The following is an 18,947-nucleotide window of genomic DNA, read 5'->3' as shown; positions in this document are numbered from 1 at the left end:
AAGCGCTTTTTACTGTCATAGTTTCAGGAAACCGCCATTTTCCCCCTGCATTGGATTTTTCCCCCGCATTTGAGTCCCTTTGACCCGAGGATTTCAAGATACGACAATTTTTCTTATACATTGGGGTCCTGGTAGTCAAAGAGCATAGCTGTTCTTCGGCTGTTTAGCTGTACGACTTTCGGTTTTAAGTTTGCAAACTGAGGGAAAAAATTTTTTTGGTCCCTTTTTTGGCCACAACTTGGTGTGCTAAAAACCTCGCACAGGACCTTTTGTGTTGCAGTCTTTAAATTTTACAGGAGACAATCTAGCAAATCCTCCACATCTTTACCGACGATGATAATCCGTGTATTCGTCTCAAAGAACGTAATCGTTCATTATCCTTTAAGGTAGATCTCCAGATCATCAACTAATCATTTTAAGGGAGTAAAAACAGAAGAGCTCCTTATCTCCAGATCAAAGGTCGTCACCGTCACCGTCAAAAACCACAATGCACCAATAGAGAGGATGCAGAATATGGCTAACGGGAGAGGCTGTATTACCACAAAAGATAGAGGGGTATCCTTAAAAACCATATTTGATGTTGTTTCAGTGACTGTCTTTTCCACTACATTCGCTTACTTCCATCTGAGGGACTTTCAATACTTGTGTCACTGTTCCCATCTTGCTCTGATTACCTGGAGGATGGAACGCCTATTCTAGACTACTCGATAAACTGCTTTGTCATGCGCTATACATCCATATGGGGCTACCTCATTGGGTGTGCTATCCTGTCAAATATATTGCTGATTCCTTCAGGTGAACTTTCAGAACATAATAACTTATAAATAAAACAGACATTGATGTTTCTTGGCATGAGAAGCGTGAAAAAAATTATACCCATTTTTGGATCTGTTGTTTGCTTTTTTAGTGCTATATTTTTTTTAGTTTAATGATCAAATCTATTATTATATTCTTTTCTATGTATCAATAAAAAAAAATACATTCATCTAACTTTCCGTAATTAATTAATATATAAAATATTATATTAGAAAAGCCATTAGTATATATATATATATATATATATATATATATATATATATATATATATATATATATATATATATATATATATATATATATATATATATATATATATATATATATATATATATATATATATATATATATATATATATATATATATATATATATATATATATATATATATATATATATATATATATTTAAAAACACCCCTCCTTTCCCTCTGTTTTGTTATATTTGATTATTACAGATCTAGCTGCATTAAATCCGGGGCTTAAATTAGACAAGGAGGAGGGGGTATTTCGTGCCCTCGTTGCATACCTACTCTATATACCTATTACACTGCCGTATCACTTCTAATCATACTACAGTAATTTCTAGAATCATTATAGATGTTGTAAAGTTTCAAAATAAGCTGTAATGTCTTCGCTTATTGCTGAAGAAACGATGATCGCAATAGTTTGACTGACACACATAGACACAGCTTTGGTTGACGAGCACTAGTACCGTTTCTTAATTGACGAACCAATTTGTGGTTACCACTTTTACACAATTTTACGGATGTACCGAAATAATTTGATAAAGGAAAAAAAAATACCGCTAATTTGTTTTAACGAACACAAGCTACCATATCTTTAATTATTTTTGCTGAAATGTAAACAAGAATAAGGAAATTATACTTAAAAAAGAAAAAAAAATCTTCCCAAGGTTAAAAAAGAAATTCGTTATTCTCATTTTGAATAAAACCCAAATTTTGACAAAAGCAAATATTAGTGTTTTGCCTCTGAAATAAAACCCCGAAATTATTCCTCCGAAATAAAATTCAGGTTCTCTCGAGTCTCCCCAAAAATTAAATGTCAGCAAAAGGGCCCATTTCAGCAGGGTCGGCTCCATAGCTCAACAACAGCTGACAAACATCCAGTGTGCCTTGTCAGCAAAAGTTAACAATATGTAGTCCATGCAGTTACGAACGTTAATTTTCGGGAATATTTCAGAAGCCCAAGTTCCATTCGGGGAAATTCTTAAAAATTTTGAGATAGTGGAAGCACTGATGTTTGGCACATGGTGTTGACAGGGATGTGAAGCAAGTGAGAAAATCCGTCATTGGCTTAGCTGTTTTTCTTTTTTTTTTACTGCTTAGATTTATCAAATATTTTTTTTTTTTTTTTTGTACATTCATTGAAAAAAGAAAATATTTATCTAGCTTTCCGTAATTATCAATGCGTAAAAAAATTTTTTTTTTCACAAGTGATTCTATGGTAAAATCACTAAAAATATAATTTATTTTAAAAAATACCTATATGTGCCCCTCTCCTCTAGACTTCGTAAATATCTTTTTTGTTGTATTTTCATTGAAAAATGCGTTTTCTAGTTTTTTTACACTGAGAGAAAAAAATGCCGTCTACCCCCCCCCCCCCAGATTTTCAGAGATTATGCAGAAGAACCCAATTTTCATGCGTGGAATCCGTCGAAACTCCAAAAAATTCGCATATAGTGAAAGCACTGATGTTTTGAAACCTTGTACTTAGTGAGTCCCATCCAGGTTGTGAATCCTTTGGGAACCCCGTCCAAGTTGTGAATCATTTGTGGATCCCATTTAAGTTCTGAATAATTTGCGACCTTTATCCAAGTTGTGAATCCTTTGTGAACTCCATCCCAGTAGTGAATCCCATCCAAGTTTAAATCAGGCCACGTTTAACTTAATTAAATTTACAGATAAAAAGTCTGCATCATTATTATACCAAGAAGCTGAATATTAGCTATAATTTCGCTGTAAAACGTTTTCTCTATTTGGTTCTCAGTGCTTTTCTATCTTTTTTCAATATACACTGAAGGAAAACGTCAGAATATTTTATATAAAATATCTAGGACTGAAAAGGAAAAAGGACTCAGTAAATTCCTTACCATAATATGAAGGAAAACGTCAAAATATTTTATATAAAATATCTAAGACTGAAAAGGAAAAAGGACTCAGTAAATTCCTTACCATAATATGAAGGAAAACGTCAAAATATTTTATATAAAATATCTAGGACTGAAAAGGAAAAAGGACTCAGTAAATTCCTTACCATAATATGAAGGAAAACGTCAAAATATTTTATATAAAATATCTAGGACTGAAAAGGAAAAAGGACTTAGTAAATTCCTTACCATAATATGAGTTTTGTAGACGAAGGTCATATCTTCTTTTCTTTTACAAATTAGTAAAATTTTCTCAAAGAGAAAAACGTGTCTCAAACCTCTAGCTCCACATAAACGAAACATTCCTTCAGCAACAAGTTCACCATAGGTAGTCAAGTCCTGACCCTAAAAAATAAATGAATAATATAAATAAGACGTTATAATAAATAATAATAAACAAATAATACGTTACACATACGTTACACAAATACATAAAGCACTTTTGGCTAGTAGTTTGGTCAAATACTTTGAGGTAGAGCCCCCCTGGCGAAGCATTTGAAAACGAAAATGCAGTTATCGTTCTTCATAGGGTATGAACTTACCAAGCATTTTAATTTAAGAAAGGGATGAAGGCAAGGTAGTTTTTAGGGATAGTATTGGACTGTAATGCATTTGGGATATAAATTCGAGAAGCCTTTTCCGGGTCTCAGGTTAACAGAGTTTGCTATTAATATCAACCAGGACTCGGTCAGTGGCGTCGGTTTGGCGTCTGACCCCTCGGTTTGGGACGGGGGTCAGTGGCGTGACTCTGTAAGCTTAGCCAGAGTCGACCCAGCTCTAAATGGGTACCTGGAGAAATCTGGGGAAGGTAAACAGGAAGGGTGTGCGAAAGCACAGGATGGCTGGCCCCCAACCCCCCATTGCACTTCCTGGCTGAAGGGCCAAGAAACGGAGATCAGCACCGCCGGTACGGACTGTAAAGTCTAATGCCGTATCCTTTACCTTTACCCTTTTAGGACTCGGTCCAGGGGGCTTATAGGAGCAAAAGTTAGTCGTGATAAGGGTTTCGTTCCCAGGCCGGTTGATCAGCCAATAGCTAGAACTTCGGTTCTAGTGAGTTTGGGGGCAAGTGGCTACTTTTAAGATCAGTCCGTCTCTCACCTTAGTCTCAGTTGGTTGTTTTTCTGGTACCTCCTCTCCACTGTATGTGTATTCTTACGTTACTGAATAAAGACCATATACCGACGTTAATGCTATTGACTATATTTGAAAACTTACGTTAACAGTTACATCAGCCGGTATAAAAGGCATTAAAGAAAGAGGTTTACAGAACAATAAAAATTGCCGTTTTTGCATTTAAAAATCAAGAAGGGTATATATTTGCGAAATAATAAAAAGAAAGGGGTCTACCTTGTGGAAACAACACCCAGGACCTATAGGGGTCACATGCTAATTCCTTTCAAAAGTTTCTAATATTTAAACTATCCATGGTTTAGATATAACATAATTAAACTCCTTTTAAAAGTCGTAAGTTTCTTCTATTCACAAACTTTTTCGTCAGATAAGAGCTAAGGTGAAGAATGAGCCATTTTGAATTTTACTATATGAATTTCATTTTATTTTATGAATATTTTATGCTTATATTGTAAATGTGGAAATCACAAATTTCCTTTCCGAAAAGTACAATACTGTAATTAAAGTGCTAAGACAGTTTTATGCTTCAAGTACGGTCACGAATTCAATTGCAATTTTTGTGCGAAACGCTTTTTACTCCAATTCAGTTCGGTGCTTTGTTTTACTCCTTTAACAGGAAAGCCAAGTTAATGAGATGTGAAACCGAAAAGCAGACGCTGAAAGTCAAATTTACAAGGGTATGAAGGAAGTAAGCTCTTCCCGCTGGATAAGCACACCGGAAATCACAGTTTTTGAGCCAAAAATGAACTTTCGCCCTTCTGATTCAGCTTTTTATACTGAATTTGTACATACAACTACAACATTTCTCCCACATATTCCGTTTTATAGCTTTATTTTATTCTTTTTTTTACGAAATTTTAAATTATTTGAAGCTCAGAATTAAGTGATTTATCAACAAACTGCGTTTTAAAACTCTTCCTGCTTATAATGAAAGCTCTCAACCTTTAGAGATCTCTAATTTCAGTCCTCATACGACTTATGAAAAATACTACGGAGGCTGGGAGGGGGAAACGAATTATCTAGATATTTTTTCACACTGAAAAACGGTAGTATGACATTTTTGGAAGAAAATATAGCGCTTTACAGTATATATATATATATATATATATATATATATATATATATATATATATATATATATATATATATATATATATATATATATAAATATTTAGTTAGTGCCCGTTTAATAATGTATAATTTTACCTGAACAGAGTTTACTGTCCCAGTGGACCATCTATGAAGATATTCATATAACTTCTTTTAAAAAAAAAAAAAAAAAAATCAATCCTTTTTCAAAAATCTTTAAAATGAGAACCTTGGACCCACATAACGATGATGTTATCGGGCTCAAAATTTAACCGTGCATTTCTTGCTCGAAATATGTTGCACGTGAGAAAGATCGTCAAAAGACATTAAAGATTTTATTCTAATGATTAAAATCGATCAAAATTAATAAACAAGCAAATCAGGCAAAATACATAAGAAAATACGGACAAATTTACCGAGTGTCTAAAGTTATGAGGAGGGGAGGTGAAGCCCTCCTTCTGCGACTCCATCCAATAACAAACCCACAAGAGAAATGCCCATGAATTATCAGCTTTCATTTGACAAAGTATCAGCATTTGACTAAGTATTAAGTATTTGACTAAGTATCACATCTGACTAAGTATTAGCATTTTAATATTATGCATTTAACAGGTAATTGAACTGTTTGAAGCAAAAGAGCCCAAAAAGAAAGTCTTCTTGATGATTTATTTAGGGATTTAATCTTATCTACCATATGGAGCAATTAATTCTATCTGTGCTTGCGAAAAGTTTTTCTGACCCCTTCTGACTGTGTGAGAAAATTCTCACAGAATAGGGAGCAATGATCCAAATTCTTCAATGCTTTCTTGTGAAACTATTGATTTAATAAACCATAGATGACACTTGAGGAAAAAATAGAAATTTTTGTGTGATTTTGTAATAGATTTAAACAGGACCTGTAGGTCCATTGGACACGATCGGTCATATATTTTTGAAGGTTTTTTTGGTCTCCAATTGCCTTCAAATGGCTCGCAGAACTAGTCGACAATTTGAAATTACCCTTACTCTATGTCTATCTACCTTAGTTCTGCCCTAGGACGATAGACTATCATCAACGGGGTCGTCGTTTCGGAGGCAGAATAGGGTGGGGGGAGTTGCTCCCTAAATAATTTGGAGACAAAATTATTATACAGCCCATGCTCCTCGAAAATTGGGACATGGACCCCTCTTATCCCCTCTTCAATAAAAATGCTAGAGCTACACCCCTAATCATCAATAAGTGAAACAACCATTTTTACAACTCTGAGAAAGTTATATTAGCTATGACTCTCATAGAGACTATCTGCTTTGTGCTTTGCTTTGCTTTAATTATCCACGGCTTGGCTCTCAAGTCTTCCGCCAAGTAGATCGAATTCAATGCCCAGCTTTTTTGGGCACCGATTTCAGCAGCTCAGTGGGCAAACGATAGCGTTACAAAAATAGTGCCCTTTGGACGAAATTTTCAAAACTAAACATCATGTACAACAATAGTCAACTGCAGTTTATCAATAGTTGCGTGATTGATCTCAACTTATTTCTTTCGATTTTTCTTCTGAAGAGATGGAAACGATTGAGGATTGAAACATCACAGGAAAAACATTTTTTGTAGTTTTTTTTTTTATGGGTGATGATGACCACGAAGAAATTCAGTGCCGTTTTTATAAATCAGCATCGAAAATTAAAATTTTATCGAGCTCATATCGCTGTCATTTTCTTTGCAATTCGGTTTCGATTTGACAATTCAGTTCGAAAAAAAGCTACGTAAGGCCGGCCCTTTACTTCTTTTATTAAAAAGGTAATAAAATATAAATAAATACAAAAAATATAAATTTTACTACTTCGTATACTTGATCGGAAGAAAAGAAAAAAAAAGGGATGATAATAGTCTTCCAAGTTGACTTCGATTGTTTTTACCTTAAGTAGTGAGTCCCCAATTTTATTCATTAGGCCATAAATAAGAAATAAACACAAAAGTTGAATAAATGAAAGAAAAGAAAAATAACAACAAACGCAAAAATGAAAGATAAACAAATTCACACTAGCTTCAAAATAGTCACTGTGCAAAGGGATTTGTCACCTGTTACCATAAGTTTCAACTTTTATTCTTCGCCTACACCATGTTACTAGATTACGAAGCAGATATATTTAAACTTACTATTCTTTATAAAAAAAAGTAGGTTTTAAAAATAAATTTGCATCATCTAAAGCATTGGCTCCAATTCAGTGGAGGGGGCATCTGTCCCTCCGGATTTTATGCCTTCCTCCTAGATTTAAATAAAAATACCTTCATGCTAATTTGTCAAAAATTCCATTAAGAAAATTCACTAAAAAATAACAAACTTGCCCCCCTCCCTTCAAGATTTTAATAAAATACCATAATTTTTAAATTTTCATATAAAAAAAATAACATTTCAATAATTTCAACCTCCCCCCTAAATTTTCGTGAATTGACGCCATTACTCTCAAGAAAAAAAATGTATTAGCTGTTTGTGCAATTTTAACAGTCATACAAACGTTTTAGAAGTAAGGCTAGTCGAATGCGATGAAGGGGAAACAATAAAATACCAGCATTTATACACGAAAACTGTTCAGATCAAGCAAAGAAAATATTATTCATACATGAGGAAGAAGAGATTATCCACTGTCAGGTTAATGGAAGAGTTAATTCTAGGAGGTTACCCCCCCGGAAAATACCCCCTCCCCGAAATAACCTCCGAGTTTCCTATTTAATCTGGTTCTTAAAATAGATTTAGATTTATCGTGGAATGGACCCATCTGGGGTTAAGGCTCGGGCTTCAAAGATCCATTGCCTCCACAGTCCTCAAAAAGCAACTCGATATTGGCTGGAAAAAATGAAAAGAATTAGGTTCCGCCCTTACCATATACTTTTCCAGTTGTCAGACTCTTCCTCCCCCAACAATATCATCCAGATTGACATTCAAAAGACGGAAAAACGCCAGCTGGTGTCTACTCTTAACCAGAAGATCTTCAATCAGATGGTTCCTTGCTTCAACGATCATCTTGCATCTCCGGCATAAAGGCAGATCAACTCTCCCAATTTGTAGCAGATGTTTCCCTAAATTCCTAATTACTGTTATGGCTTCAATTAACCTTCTTGGTCGTAGTATACATTTAGTCAGTGTGGGATTGAACTTAGAGTACTTCCTTTGCTTCATTGTATCCCACCTTCTTATTCCAGTTTTGTTCCATTCTTTCGTCACCCAATCTCTTCACTGCCGCTTCCAAAGAGCCCTGAGAGATAGTGATGGTGAGTTCTAATTCAGGTTCTTACAATGATGTCCCAGTCCGGGCTGCTTCATCTGCCATCTTCATCAGGCCACTCATTATCCTCAATCCCAGAAGTTCCTCGGACCCCCTTTAGAGCAATTTGGTGTCATTTGGTTGCTAGATTATTCAGTGCTTCATAGCAATTTAATTCACTTCTTTGGCGACGCTTTAAATTCAAGAGCCTTAAGACATCCTTGGTTATCCGTTATAATACATATTGTTTGCATGTGTAGTCCTTTTGCTTCGGTGTTCTTGCAGACCATTCTATTACAGACATTTCAACTTGGAACGATAATTGATTATAATTACAATTAGTCCAGATCGGGATCGATATCCTCTTATCCATATTGGGTGATTTCTGGTATAGTACAATACCAGTTCCTGGTTTCTCTTCAGATCGCAAAGTATCCCCAAATCAAATTATCGAGTTTTTTTGTGAAGCATGATTTGCTCCATTTTTCTCCTATCCTTTGTGGAGATCCCAAATCGCCTCCTGGGTTTTATTGCTGGGATTGTGTTATCCCTAGGCATCTGGAACTCATCATATTCAAGTATAATTAAGTAGCAGATATCAACGGGACTTGTAAGTTTCCATTCCGTATCTGCTGCCTATTCGTCCATTAACCAATAATCTGCAGTCTCACAGCACTTTTTACTGCTTCTTCCTCTTGAAAATTTTCTATGGACTCAAGTTCTAGTATGGATGTCGTGGCCGTTCCTTTGTATTCTGGGGTCATCATTAGGCAAGATAGTAAATAGCAGTGAAGACCACACTGCCCTTCCATTTTAAACAACAAAATATAAGCAGAACAATAGGGAAATATTTTCTATAATACAGTGAAATGCAGACTTTAAATGAGTATTTCGACCCTATATCCAAGGGCCAATCCAGCAAAACAAATGAAACAAACGTAAAGGAAACTCACACTAAAATATGGTCATTAAAGCTAAAATCTTTTTAAAACAGCCTTAGCATCATTATTTCAGGGAAGTTCAACCAGGACTCATCCCACTTAATTCCATGACTCAGTTCGTATTCCACTGTCTTACATAAAACATTTCCCTATTATTCTATTTATTTATTTTTTTGTTTAGGCAAGATAACCTATCAAGCCCTTATTAGATTGGGTGATGTGGCTTTTATTCTGGGTCAAATTGATCCTGCCAACTTCTTCATATGATAAAATCAGTCTGATTACAGTCTTGTATTGATACAAAGTTTTATTTGGAATTCCCGACAAGGATGAAAATTTCTACTTATTTTCAAAATACAAAATTTCTTCATTTCCCAATAAAAAAAACTAGCAGGAAAAAAGAGTTTTTTTTCATATAAGAATCGTTTTTGCTACATCTTAAATGTCTAGAAAGAATACTTGTTGAACCAACTACTGGTCCTCAATTGTGGGGAAAAATCAGAAACACATTTTTTTAGCTTCTCCTCTCCATACGAATGTAATATATTATCTTTTGAACCATCGCACCCGGTCTGTGGCCTGACTTTTATGAAATGAACGGAGACCAAGGGCAATTTTTTCTTAAAAATCTAGAGAGGGATGTAATGCCCACCCCCCCCACCAATTTACATCACTGTTAATAGTCCATATGAGTTTCAATAAGAGAGAATTATCAGTTACGGAAACTTAACAGTTTATTTAAGAAAAAATGAAACTTACAGTCCATCCATAGAGAAGACTTTGTATTTCTTGAACTCGAATCGAATGTTCATGGCGACGCTTCATGTCGTTTGTATGTTGGGCGATACCAGTCATGGCAGACGAGGCTGCCAAAATGATGTTCATGTCTGCGGCAGTTGGATCATACATTTTTATAATATTCTAGAAGAAAACAGTTCGGTAAATAGTCGAAAGAAAATATTGTTTGCACATTCAGAAGTCTTTTCAGAGAAGGGATTGCATTTTAATAATCTAGGCAAACAAAATGGATGACATAATTAATTTTTTAAAAAAGCTAAATTAAAAAAAAAACTTTTTAGTATGTTTGGAACTCAATTCCATAATTTATAGGTCCTAAGTAAAAGGATGAAACATTCATAAATACTTTTAAAAGGACTCACTCGCTCGGTATAGCTACAGTTCAGCCACATTTTTTATTTTAACAAATAAAATAAAAATATGCGTGAGTAAAGTCATGGACAAAAAAAAACAAACGGTTACTATTATTTTAAAAGCAAAAAGTTTAGGGATACCTGGTATTTGAAATTTTTGAGACATATACCCTTTTTGTATTTTATCCTCTCACCTGAGCCATTGAAACAGAAAATACGATCAACTACTTGTTGGATAAGTAGGCTAATATTAAGTACAAGAAAACAGATCAAAATGCAGAGATGAACGTTGTAATGCTCATTTACATACTTAAATGACTGAAAAAGGCATTTTAAACTGACTTTTTCCAGTAGAAAGGGATATTCTTTCAAGGAAGAAACGTATTCGTAACAGTTAACAATAAAGTGGGGAAGGGGCAGTCTGCACCCAAACAAGATCATCTATACATGTGAATTTAAAAATATGGCGATTTTTAAATAAATTTGACACTTCTCAGATACAGATAGCTAATTTTTAAACTGCTGTCACCTGGACAATTTTTACACGGAGTAACTGCATAGATTGGATCCCAAAATTATGAAAAAAATATTAATGATGTTCTGATAAATAGACAAGGTAGGATCCTTGTTGTATAGCACATAAAATCCTTAGTTTATTACGATAAGAAAAGTATTTACTTGTCCAGCCATTGGGGAGGGGGGGGTAGTTCTTTTTTAGGTTAAAGTGGTTCTTTAATGAAAGAAAATGTTGGAAATGTGAAAACGTTTGTTTATTTTTAAGGGAGAAGGGGTTCTTTAAACCAATGTCAAGGGAGATTATAACTGTCCCATCTGTATGGAGATATAATCATAAATACAAGTAATTAGGAAAATAGGAAAAGTTGAAGTAATTAGGAAAAGTTTCTAGGAAAATGAATGCTAAGATGTAATTAAATTTGAAACGAGATTTTAATAAATATAAGCAAGATAAAAGAAATAGATGAAAGTAAATGTTGGAAATGTGAAAACGTTTGTTTATTTTTAAGGGAGAAGTGGTTCTTTAAACCAACATCAAGGGAGATGACAACTGTCTCATCTGTATTAAGTCCCATCTATAAATGTTGGAAATGTGAAGACGTTTGTTTATTTTTTAGAGAGAAGTGGTTCTTTAAGCCAATATCAAGGAAGATTCCAACTGTCCCATCTGTATGGAGATATGATCATAAATATAAGTAATTACAAGTACAACTGCAATAGGATTAGACCAGTAAGTATACTATGGTCGGTAATAAATATATAATTAACTACCAACTAGTTTTGGTATTATTTACAACCATGAATGGTGTTAGGCATGCTCCTCCATTCGAAGAAAAGCCTGAGCACATGCACAAATAGTATAAAGTAGCAGTGACGTCAATTCGCAAAAAAATTAGGGCGGGGGGGGGGCGTTTTTTAATATCTAGGGGACAATTTTGTCATTTTTTTAAAGTTTTTCAACGAAAATATAGAACACGCGTTTTTCAATGAGAACACCCCTATTAATGATATATATCCCGATCTGTGGGTACAAACTCCCCCCCCCATTAATTTACGGGACTGTCACCTAAGCATAATTTACGAAATCCTTATTTTTACTAGAAGACTTCTCATAACCTGGGCGCTACGATTAAAGCTAACATTAACCGTTGGGTCTTTATTAAATGAACATATCATACAAATGATTCTTGAAAAAAAAGATAATTACATGGTGACTGTAACATATTGATACTATTTTACCACTTGTTTTTCAAGTTGTTGCCAGTTAGAAAATTTAGAAGGTATGGAAAGCGAAACCCGTTACTTCAAGTGATAACTCAAATAATAATTGAACCATAGCTTATATAGCTTAGATATGACTAGGAGCCAGCACATTTCTTGCTATACCATTCATAAAGAAAAAAAAGGACAATGTTAAAAAGTATGTTGACAACAGACAAGTAAGCATTTCGGCTCATTGCTAACCCCGAAACGTCAATATTTTTTGACATTCATTTCTCTCTAAATTCTTTTTCATATTTTTCATAGAACTCACATGTCTTGTTTCTATTTGGTTCCCCTTCAAGTAAATTGCTTCTTACAAGGCTGACTAACTTACTAATTCGTTTATTTGACAAAAATAAGTCTATAAGTTGCCCTTTTCTACCCAAAAAGAGAAAATTTACTGTTTCCACATACATAATCTTATCCATAACGTCGAGGAGGAGGTACATAAGCTCTTTTGTGCCCTATTTTGCTGTGAATTTTCGTAATCTATTAGCCTATTTAGGGTTTATTATGGTTCTTTCAATGTATTGTTTACATTTTATCACAATTTATAAATTCGATTAGGATGTTTTCAACTCCTCTGTAAATTCTTTTTTTGCAGTTTTATTTTTTTTTTTTTTTACATGCGTGGTTCTTGAGCTATTTCAGCAAATAAATCATATTTCTTTTCTACATTTAAAATAAAAAGTAGCCCTGTTTAAAAAGCCTTAAATTTCAGGAGAAATTTTTAATCACTGCTTCAAACAGGATATATTTAGGGATTTCGTTGACGTTACCAACTTACAAAGAATTTATGTGATTTTGGACGCCCTCCTATTGATAAATTAGCTAGCTGATTTTTTGTTCAATGAATCAAAATGTATGTGGAGATATGATTTTACGAATCATCGAAGTGAGTCAATTTTCTACTCCACAGGTCCTCTTAGAACCCACAATAGCAGCAGAGGAGGGGGGGGGGCCTAAAAATCTGCAATTTTTTCTTAGCAAGAAATTTCTATTTCTTGTCCATCCTATTACGATTTCATGTAATACAATACAATAAAAAAAAAAAAAAAAAAAAAAAAAAAAAAAAAAAAAAAAAAAAAAAAAAAAAAAAAAAAAAAAAAAAAACTACCCACCATTCATGTTGACAAATTTATTACATGTAAAATTCTTGTCTAAGAAATTGTAGCTGTTTATCAAGAAAACCATAACTTAAAATTAGGACTTCTAATTAAAATGTCATTCGTTTAAGCGAGTTTCTGTTTTTTTTTTTTTATTATTATTATTATTATTATTACTGTTATTTTTACCCATAGTTCATATTTGATTCAGTCTTAAAAGCATGGACAGCAAACAATAATCCTACCATTATTTTTACTAGTTTGACTTTAATGGAGGGGATAGAAGTTCAGAGGGGCGCCGTAGTGATTATACCTGGCTTAACAGATACATTTATTGCATACAAAGCGCTAAAGTTTTATTTACAAATACGCTGCATCATAATATATAACTAAGCGGTCTCGAAAAACTGGCTTAGAAACGGTTACAAAAACATTTCCAGACAGTAAAAACGCGTCTTTTGTCACGAAATATCTTTGATACACTGTCAACTATTGACCCATACCATAAGAGATAGGTGCGATTGCCTTTTTCTGTTCTTTATAAAATAACTGTGGCATTTAAAAACATAATGCTTTGTGTCGTAATCAAGGGGTTATGCGCTAGGCCACTGACGCTGAACCCGAACTAAGTGCCACAGTCATGTAGAGTATACTACCCCTTGGTCGTAGAAGCAAGGGGAAATTAGGTAATACAGCAGAAAAAAATTAAAATATAATACAAGTATAATGGACAAGGCCGTATCCAAGGACAGAGGATTAGGGTTTTTGACCCCCCCCCCTCCGGAATGTTTGTCCAACTCGTAAAAACTTGACAAAAATGTGTTTTTTAAAGTTTACTAGGTACTTTTCTGTTATAGCGCCTATGTTAAGTTATTCATCCATTGACGCACTGTAGAAATTGTTTCTTCGATAGTTTCTGTCAGCTTAGCGTGAGACAAGACAAAGAGAAGTGACAGAATAGATGGGAAATATATAATTTGAGCTATATACCTGCGCATTAAGGGAGGGGGGTAAAATATTTGGAAATTGAAAAGTTAGAAAACAATTCTTACTTCATACTATGCAGAATAATTGTACCTATCGCATTTTGCATGCAGACCCGCAACACTTTACCCCCACCCCCTAATGAGCAAAAATCTGTCTCTAAAGTATTATATTCTCATCATAATTTGTGGTATTTTATTAGTCAGAGAAACAGGTTGGTCTTAAATGAAGAACTTAACAAAGGCACTATAACAGATAAGTACCGTTTATTTTTGTAACCCCCCGAACAAAATCCTGGATACGGCCCTGATAATAGGTAACACGAGCATATTATATGAGTACAATCGTATAATGGGTTCAATATACAAATCAAATGTTGCCCCAACATAGAGAAGGCTTTAAGATAATTTGGTTCAACGTCCTAGGTTAGATAGAAAATTATAATGGTAAAGATATACACTAGAGATATATATATATAATATCTACAATATATATTTTAGACGGAGACAATATAAAAAGGGGTTATCGAACAGTTTCTTGAACTTCACGAATTGACAAGTCATATCATTACACCTACACGGTTCACCCACGTATGTATCCAGGTGGAACTTATGGGCCAAACCCAATAAGATTCTATGACTTTTATTATTTTCATTATTTCTCATCATTTTATATTGACAAATTCCCTCCCTTAGCGCCTGCTTTCCTTGGTATACAAAAATTGGTATAAAAAATGTCTTAACAAATATGATTTAATTTTATATAATTCGCTTTAATGTTTTACGACTGGTAGACTTTCAGCCTGTAGCTAAAGACTTTAATTACCTGTAGTAGTAGTAGTGGCGTTATTCTGGGCCTTGGACCAAAACCGACTTTGCCTTACCGGGCAAGCCAAAAACTTACACGTTGCAGTGGTTTTTGCAGTAAACCTTCTGGGAGTTTACATTGCACGCACTTGTGAGTGGATTTTGAAGACAAAAGGATGAACAGGACAAAATAATTATTTCGGTAAAGATTTCGGTTCAGAAAAGGTAACAGTTATCGTCAGAGACTGCATTCATAGTCACAAGGTATTGTCCCTACTAACTTGCCTGCATAGCCAAATGACTTATCCTACTCTTCTCTGGATTCATACTTTTGCCACAAAATACATACATTTTATAATTTACTTGATTACTTCTAATAGACTTCATACGGTTTAGCCAGTTATTTTTTTCTGATTTGCCCCCTCCCCTCTCAAACAAAACTGCGTAAATTCCTGCCTCCAGCTCACCTTAGGGCACTCCGATTGATTTTGAGAATGAAAGCTGGTCTTACAGAAGCTTTATTCCACATACGTTCCATTTTTTTTATTATTATAAATCTAGAACAAGGTCAGTCATTACTTTATCTTTGCTGCAAGTAAAAAAGTAGCTAAATCATACCGTAAATAATTATCATGCTTCACTAAACTAATAATGACAAGTTTTTTGCTATTAATTTACTAATGACAAGTTTCTAGAAAAATGAATACTAAGGTGCAATTAAATTTAAAACGAGATTTTAACAGATATAAGAGAGATACAAGAAATAGATGAAAGTAAATGTTGTAAATATGAAGTTTCTTTTAAGTCTTGAAGAATGTACACCTAAGAGTCTATCTATTGGTCGTAAAGTATTAGAAATCAGTCAAAAGAAAATCGGATCGGATTTTATTTCCTTGAATTCATCTTGAGTAGCAAACGAAAGGCTGCAGTAGAAACCAAAGGCAAAAAAAATCATACTTGTCATACTCGTCCCAACAATGATTTGTAAGCAACAACAATAAAATAGAGATGCAAAAAAAAATATTAAAATTTAACTTTTCTTTTAAGTCGTAGTTTTAAAAAAGGGCTGGTTCTCAAAAAGAAAAACAATGCAAAAGACAGAACCAAGCGTCAAGAACATAAAAGATTTACCATTTACCCTTTAACTCGAAGCCTTAAAGCAAGATATGCTGGTCCAAAACTTAATGTCCATTTGGTCCATCTTGGGCTTGTTAACGAGAAAGCTGACGAATTATGATACATTTGTTAAGGATTACGTTTGGACCCTGGACAACGATGATTGACGTGACAAATCAACCGTGGTCCTGACAAGTTTCGAACGTCAAAAATCTGCTTCACAGTCAGTACGGTGAAATGTTTGAAATTTGTTGGAAAATTATCAGAAGAATTTATATGGAGTCAAGGTCGTGAATGACCGCCATTGTCAAAATTTCAAATTTATAAGTAAAATTTCTAACATCCTTAAGCGACTACGCGCCAACTCTAATCAGTAATTGAAGCTAAAAGTCAATAAGAGTTCCATTGTAAAACGGTCAAGTAGCCCTGACTACGGACGTTAAAACGCATGAAGTTGACTTGTAGCTCAACTATAGTTATAAAGCCAAAATTCCAAGACACTCATGATGTCTAGAGAGATGGCACAGATCAAAATCAAGACATTAGATCCAATAAGGTAATCATTTTGCACAAAACCCATATGTTTTGTATTTTATAATTTTCAATTGTGGAAAGTTGCATTTTTTAGGAAGTTAATGTAATCTGATTTTTACTTCCAACAGTAGATATATCTCTTTGAAAATATTACGCTAACGGTAAGAGATAGATAAAATGGGACATCACCATCGCGCTCTGCTTGGTTGGAGATTTTGATAGCCGACACTTAGATGAAACATTATTCAATCCTTTCATTCGAATTTGCCTATCTTAGGAAACAAAACTTATTCTTCCGCAAAAGATTTTTTTTGGCATAGTTACGGGAGTCCGTTAGTTTCCATTTACCAACAAAAAATACTGAAATAAACTGAGAAGTAGAACCTTTTTTCCGCTCATGCCTTCCACCTCTTTTCAGAAACCTCTTCTTCCTCTTTCCTCCTCTTTCAGAAACCGATTTTAAGCGCTGTTTCTTCGTGTGTTGATTAGTTTGGAAATTTGGGAGATTTACACTTCTGTCGAGTTTGTGTTCGACGAAGCATCCCTTTTCTCTGGTTTATATTCTTAAGAGCTGACTGGAGGAAGAAGTTCGAAAATTTCAAAAATTGAAAATCTACCTTGCGAATAGAATCAAAATGTACCGAAGTGTACCAGAAATGTTGGGTTGTATCATAAAACTCTGAATGTACTATATTTCGCCAGTACCATATATTATACAAAAACGGTACAATAGTACCGCGTTGGCAGCACTCTTTAGAATATATTCAGCTTCTTCCTTTTAAGTTTTGATTTTTTTTTGCATCAGTCATGCAAAAGCTACTATATTGGGGGTCAGTGGATCATTTCGTGGAGAGGGATGGCTACAACTTCAAAATTCTTTAAATTAAGATTTTTGGAAAAACTTAAGGTTCCTTTGACTTTTCAAAGAAAAAAAAAGAGAAATATTTAGGAGCTTTACTACCGCAACAGTTACGTCCAATCCAAAAATATAATCAAACACCCCCCGTACCCTTAGAAAGCATACAGGTTGCAAAGAAAATTGAGACGAGGTACCTAAACACGGAAACTTCGAAAAAAGTATTACGTAAACCAGGGCCGTGCCCAGGATTCTTTTTTGGGGAGGAGCACAAAATGAATTTTTCAGGGGGGGGGTAACAAAAACAGCTCAAAAACGCATCCAAATTTGTTTATATTCATTTTTTTACGTTTTTACGAGTTGGACTATTATCTTGGGAGGGGGGATTAAACCGCTTAACCCCCCTGGATACAACATTGTCGCAAAACATTTTCAGGGTCTGAAAAAATATTTTAGCTAAAAAAAAAAAATTAATATAAAACCGAGATCTTAGGCCATCCCTTGGAAATCTTAATGTCCTTGATGCTTCTTATATGCATTTTGACATTTTTAGAAATTCACAATTTTTAACTTTTCAAAATCATCCCACCCTAATGTACATACATACATAATGCACGTAAAATACGTTTCCCAACCTTAATAAAACCCTTTATGTGTACCATAAATAAACACAAAAAACTGTAGACATAAAAAGTACTAAGAATTTACCGGTCATAGGTAGTCTATGTACTTCTTTTTAATTATTGTTAGGTACCGTATTATGGTTATACGCTAAAAAAAACTGAGGTAGTCATCAAGAATAGAAATAATTTTACTAAATTCGGCTATCCAAAATCATAACATTCCCTACAATGCTAGTAAAATTATTTTAGCTTTAAACCTCGCAAGCGGTATGATGGCTCTAACGTAAAATCCAAGAAAACTTGCATATTTACGTTTACTCTTAGATAAAGGGACCTATCTCAAAGTGCCCCTCCGCTCAAAAAACGAATACTTAAACTAAGCTCCAATTGAGATAAATAATCTCCCAGATTCGTGAAGGATCGTCTTCGTTTTTGTAGGATTAAAATCAGAAACAACAAAGAAGTGATGTTTCTTTGAGAACTATGATAAATGATAACTGTTGACAGTAGGCTCCAGGATTCTTTTTTGAGACACCAGCTGCGACTTATTTATGATGTATTTTTATTTCTTTTTCATATTTAATTATTCTCAAAATGTTGCTT

General features: G+C 34.1%; 1 protein-coding gene across 1 annotated transcript in view; it reads right to left on the bottom strand.

The window, feature by feature from the left end:
* LOC136027117 (uncharacterized) overlaps nucleotides 1–18,947 on the bottom strand; it is a 206,140-nt gene that overhangs the window by 11,451 nt on the left and 175,742 nt on the right. The window contains exons 9-10 of the mRNA XM_065704071.1: nucleotides 10,149–10,310; nucleotides 3,175–3,330 (exon numbers count right to left, since the gene is read on the bottom strand). Of these exons, the coding sequence (XP_065560143.1) occupies nucleotides 3,175–3,330; nucleotides 10,149–10,310 (318 nt within the window). The remainder of the gene's footprint in view (nucleotides 1–3,174; nucleotides 3,331–10,148; nucleotides 10,311–18,947) is intronic.

The sequence above is a fragment of the Artemia franciscana genome, chromosome 5, assembly GCF_032884065.1.
Source record: "Artemia franciscana chromosome 5, ASM3288406v1, whole genome shotgun sequence".
NCBI lineage: Eukaryota > Metazoa > Arthropoda > Branchiopoda > Anostraca > Artemiidae > Artemia > Artemia franciscana.
The sequence above is the reverse complement of the archived record's forward strand: the minus strand, read 5'-3'. Positions and strand labels throughout refer to the sequence as shown.